Source organism: Haplochromis burtoni, unplaced genomic scaffold (genome assembly GCF_018398535.1).
Source record: "Haplochromis burtoni strain Fernald_Lab_line unplaced genomic scaffold, NCSU_Asbu1 Contig_133, whole genome shotgun sequence".
In the NCBI taxonomy this organism is placed as follows: Eukaryota; Metazoa; Chordata; class Actinopteri; order Cichliformes; family Cichlidae; genus Haplochromis; species Haplochromis burtoni.
This window is the reverse complement of record NW_024582494.1, coordinates 469,438-484,684: the sequence shown is the minus strand read 5'-3', so window position 1 is coordinate 484,684 and position 15,247 is coordinate 469,438. Positions and strand designations below refer to the sequence as shown.

The window sequence follows — 15,247 nt, the reverse complement described above, 5'->3', positions numbered from 1 at the left end:
AGAAATATATCATGTGAGCTGGTGACTAATTATAAATATTCATTATTCTGCACTTGATGTCTTTATGCTTCAGTTTAAAGGTTGTTCAACGACCTGAGCAAACTAAGAAACTCATTATGATGTGTTGACCTGAAGCCCCTTCATTAAAAGCCTGTGTGTATGTGTTTGCATTGATGTCGTCGGTTTGTGTCATTGTGGCTGAACCAGTTATTAAGTAACAAAACACGTTACTTCACTTTAGAATCAGAGCCTTTCAGTCTCCCTGAAATGTGAAATTAAGTGATTTTATGGAGAGAACATGAAGATGTTCTTTGACTGTTGCTGAATTTTGGGGTTTTTTGTTACTTTATTTGAGCTTTGAATACTAACACCCTTGTTTCTTTTATTTCCATAATGTTGTGAAACATGTGTCTACAGGTGTGTTTATGCTTTATTGGTAGTGCTGTAAGAAAGTCAAACATTAATCATAAACAGTGGATTTCAGACTGTGGGCTGGGCGCTGCTGGGCACAGAGCCAGTGGACGTGTGGGTGTGGACTAGTGGAAATATCGATTGAAAGTAAGTTAAATGAATGTGATGTTTGTTGCCATAAAATGATGACAAATATATGTGTGTGTGTGATTTTTGTAGAAAAAAGTACAATTTTCTTATACCCCACCTACCTTTATTTCACTAAAATGTGACATCTGACATGTTTTCAGCTTCCAGAGTTAAGGTATCTTCTTCTTTTGGGTTCCAACACATCAACCCTCTGCCTGCTCTGCTTCAGTACATCCATGAATCTTCTCTGTGGTCTTTCTCTTTTCCTGCTGCCTGGCAGCTCCATATTCAAGATCCTTTCTCCAACATATCCATTGTCCCTCCTCTGCACATGTCCAGACCATCTCAGCTTTTCCTTTCTCTATTTTGTCTCCAAGCTGGTCATCCTGAGCTTCCACTCTGATGTACTCATTTCTAATCTTGTCCGTTCTGGTCCCTCAGGCCAAAAATCTTTAACTCTGCCACCTCCAGCTCCTTCTTCTGTCTTGTTGTCAGTGCTGCCATCTCTGAACTATACATCATAGGAGGTCTCACTAAACCTTCTGGGCATGAGCTGATGGCTGGATATTCTAATAGAGAGCAGAAGTCACGATTCCATCAATTACAGTGTGCAGTCGTCCAGGTCCTGAAGCAGCAAAGCAGCTCAGACCATCATACTAACAGACTAGCTATGATAGTCTGTTTATGAAAAACCTTCCAAAAAGCTCCGTTTTTGTCTCGTCAGTCCGCAGATTATTTTTCCAAGAGTCTTGGGGATCATCAAGATGTTTTTTTTGGAAAATGTGAGACGAGCCTTTGTCTTCTTTTTTGGTTAATAGTGGCTCTTTCCGTTTTTGCCCACTCTGTCTTCCTTATTGTTGAATCATCAACACTAACAATAACTTAACAGGTGAGGCCTGCAGTTCTTAGACCTTGTTTTAGCCCTGTGTGGAAAGCTTTTTGACACAGGGCCAGGTAGGTTTGGATGGCTTTTTTTCCCGTAATAATTTAAACCATCTGTCTATTGTTATTTGCCTGAGTGTAAAATGCAAAAAATAAAAATAAAAAGATAGAATCTATTTATATATCTGTATGAAAATGTGTGTGTGTGTGTGTGTGTGTGTGTGTGTGTGTGTGTGTGTGTGTGTGTGTCGGGGGGGACTGGCTCAGTATTTACAGGAAATACATTGTTATTCACAAGCATTTGTGCCCCTGTGCCGAGACAAAATACTGAAAGCAGTTTAGCGCGCACGCTCCACACATGCGCACTATTGACAGCGCCCATCACGTCGAATAAACAACTTCCTGGTCCGGGAAAATCTGACATTATCGCGATAGACGGGCTGATCTGTTAGTACTTCTGCACTTCAGCGGCACGGGCCTGACGCTGGAATGCAAAAGCATAAGTTGTTTAGCCCAAACAAAGAACCGGGAAACGTCGGCGCACCTTTTCAGAAGTATCACAGCTATCCCTCGGGACTCCGCTACAGCCCGAGACATGAAGGGGACTCTTAACGTGTGGTAAGAGCCATGGAGCCGTTTTAGTGGCTAACGTTGGCTGGCTTTAGCATAGTTAGCTAGCTAATCCATCAACACCCGGGCTTGTGACAGCTGACCAGCCAGCCGGACCGAGCTAGGGTTAGCATTAGCATATTTAGCTGACAGGCTGTTGAATTAAGTTAGCCTGGTTTAAACGCATTGTTGGTTTAGGGGTTTATGACGCTGCGTTAGTGACAGGTGACATCGGAGCGTCTTCCAGGAGTGGCAGGATTGTCTTTTAGGGTGCACAGGTGCGGTTGTTTATGTGAGTGATGTACGGAGGCTAATTGATGCTGATAACTAGCCTGCTAGCTAGCATTGGTATGTCGTCGTTGCTTGGTGCAACAGTATGGCAAACAAACAACAGACTGACAGCCACCTCCTTACTTAGCACGCGTGTGCTAGTGGGAGTAAATGGCACAATAATCCATGTTTTCGTTTCGTCTGTGTCTTCCATTCACGGATTAACTGTATTCGGTTAAATAAGCAACATGACATGCCGCACAGTGACTGTTTAATTGATACGTGCGTTAAGATTACTGCTGACACATAGGGTGTGTGACTGTCATTTGGCAGGCCGACAGTCCTGATGGGATCATTGCAGGAATTTCCATGTTCAATTATTTTTTTGCTTTGTTTGTCATCAGGGGATGAGACGAGATCGGTTATTTCGACATTTGCAGCTCTGGGCTCGTTGACTCTCTGTTTTGGCTCAGGATGGCGCAGGGAGGCTCTCAGCTCGACTACCACATCCTGCAGGACCTCAAGCAGCGTTTCCCAGAGATCCCAGAGGGGGTAGTGTCACAGTGCCTTCTGCAGGTACATATTGAAAGCTGCTATTTGGATTGAGACTTGTTATAATATATGTATTAGTGCATCATGCTGTGTTTGCACTAATTCTTGCATCGTAAAAACATTGCAGAAGATATTTATGATCAGAACATGATACCTATTAATCACTCTCCTTTCTGCCTCAGAACAACAATAACCTGGATCTCTGCTGCCATCTGCTGGCTCAGGAGAGTAACAGATACCTGTATGGTGATTTCCATCCCAGTCCAGAGGAGGGGCGGCTAAACCGAAATCACATGCTACACATTAGCTTGGGCTACCCAGGTTCAGATGCAAGCAAATCAAATGGAGGAGCAGGAGGAGTAGGGCGCTCCCTAGTGCACAGCACCAGTGACAGTCACATCGATCCGCAGCGACCCAACTACCCCGAACCGCTGTCAGCCCCTGCCGCCATGGCTCCTTCCCCTGGATACAATCCTTTTTTCATGAATGATCAGAGCCGCTCGGCCAGTACTCCCACCCCTCCACCCACAATGCCAGGCATGTCTCCCACATACTCTTCTGTTTCACATTACACCATGAACCCTATAACAGTCACTCTTTCGCAAAGCATACCCAACGTCCCACAAGCTCTGCAGATCCCTCCTGGACACTACGCAAACAACACCAACCCAAGCCTGTACATTCGACCCTCGCCATCTCAAAGCCCGCAGCCAGCACCCTGGTCCTCCTCAGGTGCACCTGTCTATCAACATCAGCAGTCCCCTTACAGCACTCCCACATACGGCTCACCTTACAGCTCCCCACAGCATCAGGTCCAGGCGCAGCCCCAACCGCAACCCCAGCTGCAACCCCAGCACCAGCCCCAGCACCAGCAGTATGTCTTCCTCCCTATTAGCTCCCCAACTCTTCCCAGCATGCCCTACCATCACCAGCAGCCGCCCCAGCAACAGCCTCCTGTTTACAGGCCGTACCAAACAAAGAACCTCCTTAAGAACCAGATAGAGATTACTCTGGAGGGTCCGCGGCCTCGCAGCAATTCACCTGTGCACACTCCTCACCCCCAGGGACAACTTTACATGTCTACCAGTTCTTCGCCCAGCTCCCCTTCGAGGGGCATTGCAATGAGTGCAGGTCCGCAGTCGTACCACCCTGGGGTGTACATGCAGGGAAGACCTCGGCCCGCCTCGTCCCCTCAACCGGGGCAGTCAGCCTATACGTTCAAAATCAAAGTGTCCCCAGGAGGCCAGGCTCAGAGGCCCCCGAGCTCACCACCCGTCACTGAAGCCGAGCCTATTCTCAACATAGTAGACCAAGGGGCGCACAACGCCGCCCCTGCACCCATCCTGCCCATCTCCGCTCTACCGGGGACTATCACCAGTCAGTTTCAGCCAATGCCCAGACGTTCCAGCTCGGGCTCTGATGACTATGCCTACACGCAAGGTAAGGGCTTCTTGTTTTGGGTTGTCCATCAAAATCTTATATTTCAATATTCATATCATTTTATATATGTTATGCTTTGCAATACTTAAGATCTCGCCTGTCATGGGTTTATTAAGCAGCGTGACAACTTCTGCTGCTCATTGTTTGGACAGTGTGGTTGCAGCTGCACCTTCAGCCTTGTGATATTTTTTTACTGCTTTGTGCTTGATTGTCATCTTTAAGTATGTTTGGTTGTCTGCGTGTTGTGATGAGAAAAGGTGATTGTCAGCCTTTTTCTTTTCTTTTTTAAATTTAAGGCTGCATGTCGGTCTTTTGCATGTGTTAAGTACACATGACACTGCTTTCATGTGATTGTAGTCTTCCCCACGCCCTCTACCTGCACCACTTTCAGGCTTATAGCAGATTGGAGTCGCAGCAGAGCATTGCAGCTTTTCTTTTCTTTTTAAAAAAAGCCTTTTTGTGTTTGGTGCGTTTCCCTTCAGCTCTCCTGCTCCACCAGCGGGCGAGGATGGAGCGTCTGATGAAGGAGCTGCGGCTGGAGCAGCAGAAACTCGAGCAGCTGAAGGGTGACGTCAACAACATGGAATACGATGCCCTTCAAAGACGCTTCCGACGAGTCAACTCCACCAGTCTTATCCCCCGAGTAAGGCCTGAACGTGTGCTTGTCTTACATGTCAGTCTTTGTGTGCTGCTTCACTGACCAAAGCTATAAAAGCAAGCTGTGAAATGATCACTGATTTTATTGATTATTATTTTATTCACTGGGAACTGCTTGATTATTCTCCCAAGACCTTCGTAGCTGCTGCTTACCTTGCAGAGTTTTCACTTGACTTCATTTTCGTTGATGTGCTGAAGGACTTGTCTGTGCATGTTTGTCCTGTTTGTGCAGTATTATCTAATCTCACCCGCTGCACACGCCTCACCGGTCCAACACCTGCAGTGAATGGCTTTTTGTGGTGTTAAGATATATTGCCACCACTTTGTGGTGATATGTTGCCTGTAAAAACGCCATATTTAAGGAGTATTAGAAAATAATCACTGAGACGGTCAACCTGGTGTTAAGACTGGTTTGATTTCACTGCTAATAAATATGAAAGTGGAGTGCGAGTGTGGGAGTGGGCTAATCAGACCGGCTCGTGTGCTTACTGTCTGCAGCCTGAGGAGATGACCCGACTACGCAGTCAGAACCGACAGCTTCAAATTGATATTGACTGTACACTGAAGGAAACAGATCTACTGCAGTCTAGAGGTATGCACGCATCACTCGCACACAAATGCATTCCCACACAAAGCTTTGAAGTGTCTCTGATTTATTTGAAAGCACTGATCTTGAAAGAGCCGAGGCCTGAAGCAGACGGTGTCGGGTCCAGAATGATGGACGAGTATCCGCTGCAGCGCATGCAGATGCAGGCTTGTGAAATGACTGGCCGGTGCGTTGCAGGCCTCGGGCTGATCTGTGCTCGACCTCCACTCTGGGCCCTGCGTAGTATTTCACTGGCACATGATTCTTGTTGATTCTGCAGTTGAAACACTTGGCCTACAACACAGCGTGTGGACATTAGTTCCAATCCTTTATCTGTTTAGCAGGAGTGATGATGATGATGGAAGCTATGATAAAAGCAATCACAACATGTGTGAATGTGTCATTAATCTGTAATCTATTATTTCAGTTCAAACAATCGTTGTGAAGCCTGCTTGTTTGTTGTTTAACGATTCTGTGTGTGTCTGTTTTTCTTTGCTTCAATTTAATATAAAAATCTTTGAGAAAAAATATTTTCCTATAGATGGTAAAACACTTAATTATTTGTCATCAAACAGTTAAAGCAACAATTACTTGATGCTCCCAAAGTAGGATAAGACGTTTCAAGTAGGCCTGCACGATGCACGTCTTCTTCCAGGTGTTTGATTGGCCGACAAGTTGTTGAGTAAGCTGAGTCTTTGTGACAGCTGCCTCTGTCTGTCGTTGCCTGTTGGGACAGTTCTGATTTCACATCTGGCTGAAACAGGCTCTCTTTAAAACAAACTAAAGCTTTCTGTCTGATCTCTGCAGGGAAGTTTGACCCCAAAGCAATGAACAACTTTTATGACAATATTCAGCCTGGTCCTGTGGTGCCACCCACATCTGGAAAGAAAGGTAAGCACTTCTGCAGAAGTCAGAGACATTTTAATATTTTACCAAGGTGCAGATTTGAGGCTTCATTCAGATCTTTGTCTCACTTTGGTCTTAATTCTTACTGTTTGGTCTGTTCATGCTGACAGCTGTGAAATTAAATGACACAGAGCTTTTTATAAAGTGCTGCAGATGCATAAAAATGTGTCCGTTTAAACATGTGGTTGCTCGGCAGCATCGTGATGCGATAGGTGTGTAATTCAACTATAAACGAGTTTTTACTGCCTTAAGATTAAAACAAAAGTCTTTTATAAAAAAGGATTTTAGGAACATAAACGTTAAAATCAGGTCAGTTTAGGTTAGTTAGTTGCTAGGCAACGTGTCGACATTATATCAGACTCAACTGAACTTTAGTGGATAAAAATCTGATTTCACTGTTGTGAAATTGAAATGCTGTGTAGCTTTTCTAAGGTGCTGTGGTGGCCCCACAGCTTACACGATCGCCTCACTGAAACCTTTTCGAGCATCTGGGGTTAAACTTGGCCAAAACAAACATGCGGCACTTCCCACACTACCCACCCAAAAGTAGAACTGGCTGTAGTGCAGGACATCCACTAATTGGAAAGTTGGTGGTTTCTTAGCTTCTCCAGTTTGATAGCAGATACTGATCCCAGAGCTGCTTCACTCACATTCGATAAAATGATAGTTTAGCATAGACAAAAGGAGTAGAGTAGGAAGGTGCTGTATGAGAAGCAGTTCATCTAGCATCATAATATCTGATGTAGAGAAAAACCTTCAGGGCCAGACGATGCACCTGTTGCTCAGCTGCTGAGTGTAGCAGGACCTCGGACAGATGTAAGATTCGCTCTGCGGTTTAGTAAATGCATGTTTCTGTCAGGTTTCACCCTTGAATGATTACCTGCATTCGTTTTAATGCAGCTCTGAGTTGCAGACTTTCATTACTGATGCGCATGTTTTACCACGCGAGTGACCTTCTTTCTTTTTGTCAGAAGGGACACAGGCCTCGAAGCGGGTGCCCCAGACGGACGAGGACTTTGAAGGCGCCCAGTGGAACTGTGAAAGCTGCACCTTCCTCAACCACCCTGCACTAAACCGCTGTGAACAGTGCGAGATGCCACGCTACACCTGAGCTTACGCACTGTGCTGTATCTCCACTCCTGCCTCATCCCTTGCAAATCCCTGGATACTATAAGCCCCGCCCCTCTACAGTCTGCAGAATCTGTGTAGAGGTCTCATCCCATCAATCAGTATACGTCCCCTCCTACCTGCTGAGGAAGAGCCACTTATCCCTCTCGTCCTGCTCTGGTCCCCTACTCCTGTGCACTTTGACCTTTGTTTTCTTTGATGGATAATGACCACGGAGGGCTGGAGCTTCCGGCGGCAGACATGTAAGAGCAGACTGCGGCTCAGACGGCGGCGCAGCAGGCTTCAGAGATGTCAGAGCGCTTTAAGGATTGAGGAGGAGGAGCTGTGGTTTACCTGGCGAGCATTCCATGCAGAACGAATGACTGCCCTGTTTACACTGTGCCCATTCCCGAAGTACAAATGGAGACACTTGTTTTATCCAGGACCTCCAGCTCCCCCATTCTGACAGTGGAACAATGAAAGCAATGAGTATATAAGTTGTGACTAATGCGAAATGTAGACTTTACACTGTATCTGGCTCTGTATGAGAGCTCACTGAAAGAACACTAAAGACACTTGCATACGAGTATGTTCCTGGTACTTTTATGCATATTATTACCACCCTGTATTATGTGTTCAACAGATGTTGATTTCCTGTGCAAATGCCTCAACTTGCTGTACTTAATAAAAGAGCTGATTCTATGTGACTTGATCCTGCGCAGGTGCAGAGTTTCTCTCCTTCCCAAATGAAACAAGCACGATTTGATTTATTTTCTACTACATGTTTATTGTGTTTATCAGACCAGTGGGAATTGTAAATGCATGCACACATTCATTTACTTTGATGTTGCAGGAGGGAGTTCATGAACGCTATAAAGGAGCTTTAAGAAGACGGCCGTTACCACAGCACGCCGCCGTAGGTCGTCTACCTCGCGGTCCTCGTTTCACTCGTACACAGCACGTCTCACTCTGGCGTGCACCTTCGCTCAGACGCTAAAACCAAGTCTGTTGCCTTTTTCAGCTACAGTCTAGGGAAGCAGATGTATTTTTAATGGTGCCTGTTGAGAGCGTTTCATTTCCTACTGAGAGGGAAGATAAGGAGGCATCACACGGGTAGGTCTGTGAGCACATGCTGGGTGGTATGATCATGCACACTCGCTCAGCAGACGTGGTCATTTGCCCTCTACCTTCCTACTGCTGTGCTTGTAACTAATAAGCTTTATTAGTTTATTTATGATGCAGTTTCCTGAAAAAGAAGGTATGACTGGGGGTATTTGAAAGGTTCTCACAGCAGGTCTACTAAAGCCAAGACTTCAGGTGATCTCACGATCGGCTGCTACTTTTAGATCGCCCTCTGATGCTGGATCTGCCATAGTGTAAAAGCTATGATCCGGGGCCGGGCAGCAGCCTAAGCAAGGATGCCCAGACCTCCACAGCCCAGCCGCCGCCTCCAGTTTATCCTGGGAAATGCTGAGGAACCTCTTCAGCTCGACTCCTGTAGCTGGACATCTTAAACCAGCGACTGTCCTCCCTACGGAGGGCTCAGGTTCAAACAGAAGCTAATGTTTGCAGTCTGTGGTCATGGATAATTGGAATTCCAGGGAGCGATCTAAAAATAACAGCTGTGCTGGAAGCTTTGTGGGAGTGTCGCGGGTAAAAGGTAACTTTGAACGTTAGATGACCAAATTAAATTCAGGCAATGCTTTGGATTTTTTTTATAGTTTTGTTCTCAGAACTTCTTGATCGCATCTTGTAAATCAGGTTTTGTGTAGAAGACACTCGTGAGTGAGTCATTAACTAGGATTGTGTTACTTCCACCCGTTTGGAAGGTGTTAGCTGTCTTAGGTAGCTTCTGTTTGTTTATTGACCCAGTTATAATAGACACAAGCAGGACAGGACAAATGCAGTGAGTCCAGGGAGCTCCGTGACATGCTTTCTCCGATATATTAAAGTCTGCTGGCAGCAGAAGAAAGCTTGGCCAGCCTCCAGTTGTTGTTGCGTCTCTGGGGAAATGTGGCATGTTGCATTCTTTAGGTGTGCCTCCTCAGTTTGTCATCCTCAGGATATCACTTCAAAAGAATGTCTTCCTCTCTACATTTCCTTCTCTTCTCTGATTGGCTAATTAGTCCATCAATTCCTCCGGGTATGGGGCCAGCGAATCCATCTGTTCACAACAGACCTTGTGTCCAGAACTAAGACCTACTGGAGTTACACTTAAAGGGGACGCAGGATTATCTGACCGGTGGCATTCGCTCCCAAATGAAAGTGCCTCGCTTCTTTATATGACTGGATTCGCTGCCAACCCTCCTAAGAGACCTCAGGGCTTCAGTCCAATGAGCAAGGACAGCATTTCAGACAACAAGTTCACAGTATCAAATACAAGAGCTCCTTTCCAGTCCTGAAAATTTTAATGAGCATTTTTTTCCTATTTCTGGTCTGTTTGTGCGATGTGTAACAGAGGTGCTATTACTAATGTGGACACTAGCTGGGTGAGGTCCCAGGTTTCTCCTCTTGTCTTTTCAGTAGTAGTCTTCATAGTTTTTGGGGTTGAGGCAGTAGAGGAGGGCGCCTCCGAAAGAGAAGATGGTGGATCCCCATGCCAGGCCGTAGCCCCAGTTAAATTCATGGTAGATCCTCAGACTGACCGTCTCTATGAACTTGATGGGGAAGAGAACCAAGCTGCACACTTGGAGCACAACTGCAAGAAAAACAGACAGTTCAGACGCAAGATGCATCATTAAAGTTGGGGTCTTCCTGTGCACATTCCATGAAAATGTATTTTCTTTACATACCTGCAGAGAAAAGCATGACGGCCACAGGCTTGTAGCAGCGACTCCTGGAGCCAAAGCACAGGGAGAACAGCGCCACGAGGAAGGCGAGCAGCGTGAGGGCTGCTCCCCCCAACAGCAGAGCCAGGGTGGCGATCTGCCAGTCTGAGACGAGCACAAACACAGGGGCAGAGAGGAGGGAGAGGGGGAGGGAGGAAAACCGTGAAATCACACTGAAACAGAGAGTGACACAGGTAGCTAAAAAAAGGTTACTCTGGAGAGCCGTGTCGGCGCTGCTGACAGGAGGGGGGAAGCGGAGAGACAAGATGAGGACGGATAAAGGGAAGAAGACAGAGGCAGCAGAATAGGTCACAGGCTGCAGTGGTTAGCCACAGTAACAGTGCAATACTCAGTCCCTCAAAAGTAAATAACACTGGTGGTGAATTGCCACAGTGTAAACACAAACTATTTGTGGTTCGGAGGCTGAGCGATGGCGGCGATGGCTCGGAACGTTTCTGAGCCACCGGGGACCCGTTGGCGGGGTGCAGATGAGGAATGCAAACCCTCAAACTGAGCACAGCCCTTTTTCTGGCACGAACACGCGCCTGGTTACACGTGCACATTTCCAAGAGTCCAGTAATGGATCCCAATGGAGCAGAAAGGTGACTCTGACAATGAGTATATCCCTGTCGGCTGATGACTGCTCAGCAGCATCCTCAGCATCCCATCCACACTTGAGTGGAAATAGCTGTCTGCCCCAAACAGACGCAGCTGTGAAAGGCAGAAAAATACGATGGTAGGCTTCTTCTTCTTTTTTAGATGCCTTGCCTTTTTCTTGAGAAAACAGTTTTTCTTAGTCTAAATTAGCCACGGGACACCAACTGACTGTTGAGAGACAATATACGTTATTGTTTAGAGATTAGGGGTCTCTTTCATTGCTTTACTGTTTACTTGCGGAAACAGGAGGTCTGCATGTAAACAGGAGGAGGATATTATGATGAAGCATTTGATTACACAGGAGGAAATCATTTAAAGTACGGTGGGTGGAAAAAGGTAAACATCAAAGCATAAAGGGGATTGGGCTCTGTATACACGGCTCAGTATTACAGAGTGTGGAAAAGTTTACAGTGACTGACTAAAGTTTATTTAGTCTGTTTTTAGTACGTGTACGAGGTATTGTTTATTACGGAGTCTGGGAAATAAAAAAAGATTAAGCATGGCTGAGAATACTTCCTCTCTGCTGAGGCAGAAAATCATTAAAACAGCAGAAGAAAGTGACGGAACATAAGCTGCTTAAAATACAGTTCCCACTCTTGTTGGAGGGAAATTTAATTGGAGGGGCCAAGCAGCTCAAATATAAACAAACATCAACCACTTCTGACCAAATATGGCTCAGGATTTAGAGTTTAAAAAATGGGTCCTGTCACCACAGGATGTTGGAGCGAGCCCACAAAAAGCAGAGCACCACTTTTCCTTCAGCCTCCCTGCTTTCACAACCACAGCGACCCCCTCGCTGCTGCTGCCTCTCAGCAAAGAGGGAGGGTTACACTGACTTGACCCGCAGCTGTCACAGACCCATCGCTGTTGAGATACTGTATCTTTCCTGGGTCATTTTGGTGCCCGCAGCCCAGCCGGCGCGCAACTTTATCATGAAAACAGCAGGATGCAGAAAGTCATCTCATCTCAGAATTGGAACGGATCCTGTTTGCTGTGCGAGAGACACAGCCAGAGTTAGGGTGCTTAAAGGCTTTGACGAGCAGGAAGTGCCAAACTATTAATCTGAGCCCCGCACGATAACAGATGGAAAAGGAGATACAGTACACAAGATCCAATCTGAGCATTAATTATGGTCCTCTGTACGGATGTCAGGAACTGCTGAAGTGTTAAGCAAATAAATCCTTCAAGGCCCCCGATTCAGTTGCTTTGTCTCAGACAACTGTGGAAGATCTGTGTCACAGAAGTGCCTCGAGTGTCTCTCTCTCTCGCACTGTCACACAATCTCAGCCTCACTCTCTCAAGGCAGCAGGATGAAGGCCTGTTTGAAGAAGCACCATCTTCAATCGGAGGCTCCAGGTTCGTGTCCTCTGTGTCGCTGAGCTGAGGCTCTGTCCCACAGAGCCGGTATGTGGCCTGCACAGTTCTGTGACCTCCCGTAAAGAGGAAGCAGGCCCCCAGAATGGGATAGCTAACATATTACATTATTAATACGCTTTGCCATCACTGCATCTCACTGAGCTGGACGTGCTCACACTCTGGCTCCACATTGATATCCTGATCTCGCACTACCCTGGCATCAACACACTGCTGCTGCTGCATTCCTGGCTCTATGTGGAGTCTGTAGCGTGTATACTTGACCACCGACAGCTCCTGACTACATGTGTGTGCGTGTCTGTCTGAGAGAGAAACACACAGACAGGATAACCTATATGCATCTGCACAAACACTAGAGCACGTAATGAGGCCATACTTGATGTCTACCTTACAGCACATTATTACGGTTTAAAGAGAACTTTGTGCCGAACAAGTTCAAAACATCTGAGTGGCCCAGCTGCTGTTTCAGACTAACAGGATCTATTTAATGCCCGAAGGAAATATCACAGGTTGATGAGGGGAGGGGGTGGTTAGAAACTGATTACTGGGATTCAAATCAATAAGCCCTAGCCAAGCACGAGCCTGAGGAAATGGGAAGTTCACTGTGTGCATTTACTGTGGTATGCTGCTGCTGCTGGGAGCTGACACGGAGACTACGTGTCTTTATATGGCACCAAAGTGCACTTTGTCTGCGCTGACAGAGGAGGAATGGGGCCAGAGTGGCCCGCAGTTACTCATCTCAGACAGAAAGAAAACATTTTGTCAGACTAACAAAAATGCAATTCACCAGTCAGCACGCAGGAGCCGCTCAGAGACAGCAGAAACACAGACAGGGAATGTTGGATAGTCTGCTCAGGGATACAGCAGGATAAACCCGTGTAAGCTTTAGGCACATTTACAAGCAAATTAAAATGACAAACCTTCTCTGTGCGATCAGTTTCGACATTTTTTTGCTTTCATTGTGTTGCAAGATGGATCGTCATCTACAAACTGTGGCTTGAAAGCCTGCCAGTGCGTTAGACATGTCATAAAGGGCTGTTGCACTGCTTTACATATGCAGTAGATATTTTGCACAGCGCTACAAACACTCAACTAGCGATAGGATCAATTTTCTGAGAGTTCAGCCAGCTTCTCTCTTCCTTTCTCTCGGTGGATTAGTAGCTGTGATGGAAATATGAAATGCTTCTAGAAAAAAAAGCTAAGTGAGGGGACTCCATAAATAAAAAAAATTTTCCCTAATAGAGAAAATTTCTGGAGTGTTTCAACTTGTTTCCCTGGTTACTAATCTGCAGGCATCTGGATCTCGGGGGAGTTCTCTGCTCTGAGCTGCCCCTGCTCCTTGGCCGGTGAAGAAACCCACACAAAGGCTCATTTTGATCGCAACAAAAGGCCAAATGAAACCCCAGCTGGACCGCTCCTGGCGAGGCAACATTCCCACATCATTCTGTGGCGCACTGAGCAAACGCTTTAAGCAAAAAAGAGTCAAACGGCCTAGAAAGAAACCAACGCGTCTTATTCATCAGACTTGTGAGACTTCACTTTTTCCTGTACTCGATTATTTCCCAATTGGACAGCAGTGCGCAACACACCGTTCTAGATCCTATTTCATGCAGAAAATGTCGGCACTTTAAATTAAACAGGCAATAGCTAATTATAAAGTAATTAACATCTAGCACTCTCTGGGGTGATGTTTTATAATTCTCACCCACAGAACAGATTGGTTCAGCAGCGCACTCTCCGCGGGGACCCTTTGTTATCCCTGAGAGCTGTGCATCGCACTTCATTTGAATATGAATGTAGGTGTCTGTCTGCGCCCACAACCCTGCGATTTCGAGGGTGAAGCATCCCTTAAAACTACAACACCCAACTGGTTTAAAACTTTCAGCCAACATGGTGGCACGTCACGCCAGCAGCCGCCAGTGTTAAGCGTGTCTGTGCGGGCACATGAGCGTGTTTCTCACCCGTGGCCAGCGTGCTGTTGCAGGACCAATCCTCGGAGCTGACGGGCTTCCAGCAAGACGCCCACAGGGACAGGAAGTACTGGTCATCCGCGGTGACCCACGCCGGGCTCAACATGGCACCGACATCCAGGCAGAGAGCGAGAAAGACGCACACAAGTCCCACCAACTTCAGGGGCGTCAACGCCGTCACCCGCACCTCCTCTGTGCCGCTCACGGATGAAGCCATGTCTAAAGTATCTTACTCATTAAATAACAAATAGTAGCAAAAAACAATGAAACAAATGCGGGAAATCGCCAACCTTGAACCAGTAATAACTTGCGGTTGTTCCCTCTTGAACGCGCACAGTGTGGTGGCGAGCCTCCGCTCACTCTGCGTCCTGAGCCCAGAGGACGTTGCCGCGGTGTGTGCTGTGGATCCGGCGCTCTGCCGACGGAACCGTGCCACGGAGCTCTAAAATAACGGGGCTGCACCTGCTGGGTCCTAGTGCCAGGGTGTGTGTGTGTGTGTGTGTGTGTGTGTGTGTGTGTGTGTGTGTGTGTGTGTGTGTGTGTGTGTGTGTTCTAATGCTCTCACTGATAACCAGACAGATTTATGTTTCCATATTCAGATATTTGGGGGCTCCCAGCTGTTGTGGTCCTGCTCTTTGCAACGAGCTGCTTGTTGATTTGAGATCAGTTAAATCTGTGTGTACTTATCTTACAGACCTTAATGTCACGGTACTGGGTCGTGTGACCCAGTGTTTGAGTTTTTATGTATCTTTTGTATTAATTTGGTTTCTAGTTTAGCTCATCTAGTTAATTTCTAAGTTGCAGTTTAGTCCTTTGTGTCTTAGTTGTTTCTGTCATCTCCCCCTGTAATGTCTACCTGTCATGTTTCA

General features: G+C 46.5%; 2 protein-coding genes across 3 annotated transcripts; one reads left to right on the top strand and one right to left on the bottom strand.

The window, feature by feature from the left end:
* The first annotated feature begins 1,768 nt into the window (after positions 1-1,768).
* tab3 (TGF-beta activated kinase 1 (MAP3K7) binding protein 3) lies at positions 1,769-8,261 on the top strand. Its single transcript, XM_005930979.3, has 7 exons — positions 1,769-2,040; positions 2,706-2,877; positions 3,036-4,293; positions 4,776-4,936; positions 5,449-5,542; positions 6,344-6,427; positions 7,414-8,261. The coding sequence occupies exons 2-7, from the start codon at positions 2,776-2,778 to the stop codon at positions 7,551-7,553; spliced, it is 1,839 nt and encodes a 612-aa protein (XP_005931041.1). The 5' UTR covers positions 1,769-2,040; positions 2,706-2,775; the 3' UTR covers positions 7,554-8,261.
* Positions 8,262-8,315: 54 nt separating this feature from the next.
* tmem47 (transmembrane protein 47) lies at positions 8,316-14,822 on the bottom strand. 2 transcript variants are annotated; one of them, XM_042224267.1, is made up of 4 exons: positions 14,669-14,821; positions 14,370-14,597; positions 10,342-10,482; positions 8,316-10,247 (listed from the first exon to the last, which is right to left on the bottom strand). In XM_042224267.1, the coding sequence occupies exons 2-4, from the start codon at positions 14,593-14,595 to the stop codon at positions 10,069-10,071; spliced, it is 546 nt and encodes a 181-aa protein (XP_042080201.1). In that variant the 5' UTR covers positions 14,596-14,597; positions 14,669-14,821; the 3' UTR covers positions 8,316-10,068. The 2 variants fall into 2 exon arrangements, with proteins under 2 accessions (XP_042080201.1, XP_005931043.1); XM_005930981.3 differs by having other exon boundaries at positions 14,370-14,822.
* Positions 14,823-15,247: the final 425 nt, after the last annotated feature.

Coding starts and splice junctions, on each gene's coding strand:
- tab3 (XM_005930979.3), top strand. CDS start 2,776: ATGGCGCAGGGAGGCTCTCAGCTCGACTACCACATCCTGCAGGACCTC. Junction 2,878..3,035: donor TGTCACAGTGCCTTCTGCAG/GTACATATTGAA, acceptor TTTCTGCCTCAG/AACAACAATAACCTGGATCT. Junction 6,428..7,413: donor ACCCACATCTGGAAAGAAAG/GTAAGCACTTCT, acceptor TCTTTTTGTCAG/AAGGGACACAGGCCTCGAAG.
- tmem47 (XM_005930981.3), bottom strand. CDS start 14,595: ATGGCTTCATCCGTGAGCGGCACAGAGGAGGTGCGGGTGACGGCGTTG. Junction 10,483..14,369: donor CAACAGCACGCTGGCCACGG/GTGAGAAACACG, acceptor TGCTCGTCTCAG/ACTGGCAGATCGCCACCCTG. Junction 10,248..10,341: donor CGTCATGCTTTTCTCTGCAG/GTATGTAAAGAA, acceptor TTTTTCTTGCAG/TTGTGCTCCAAGTGTGCAGC.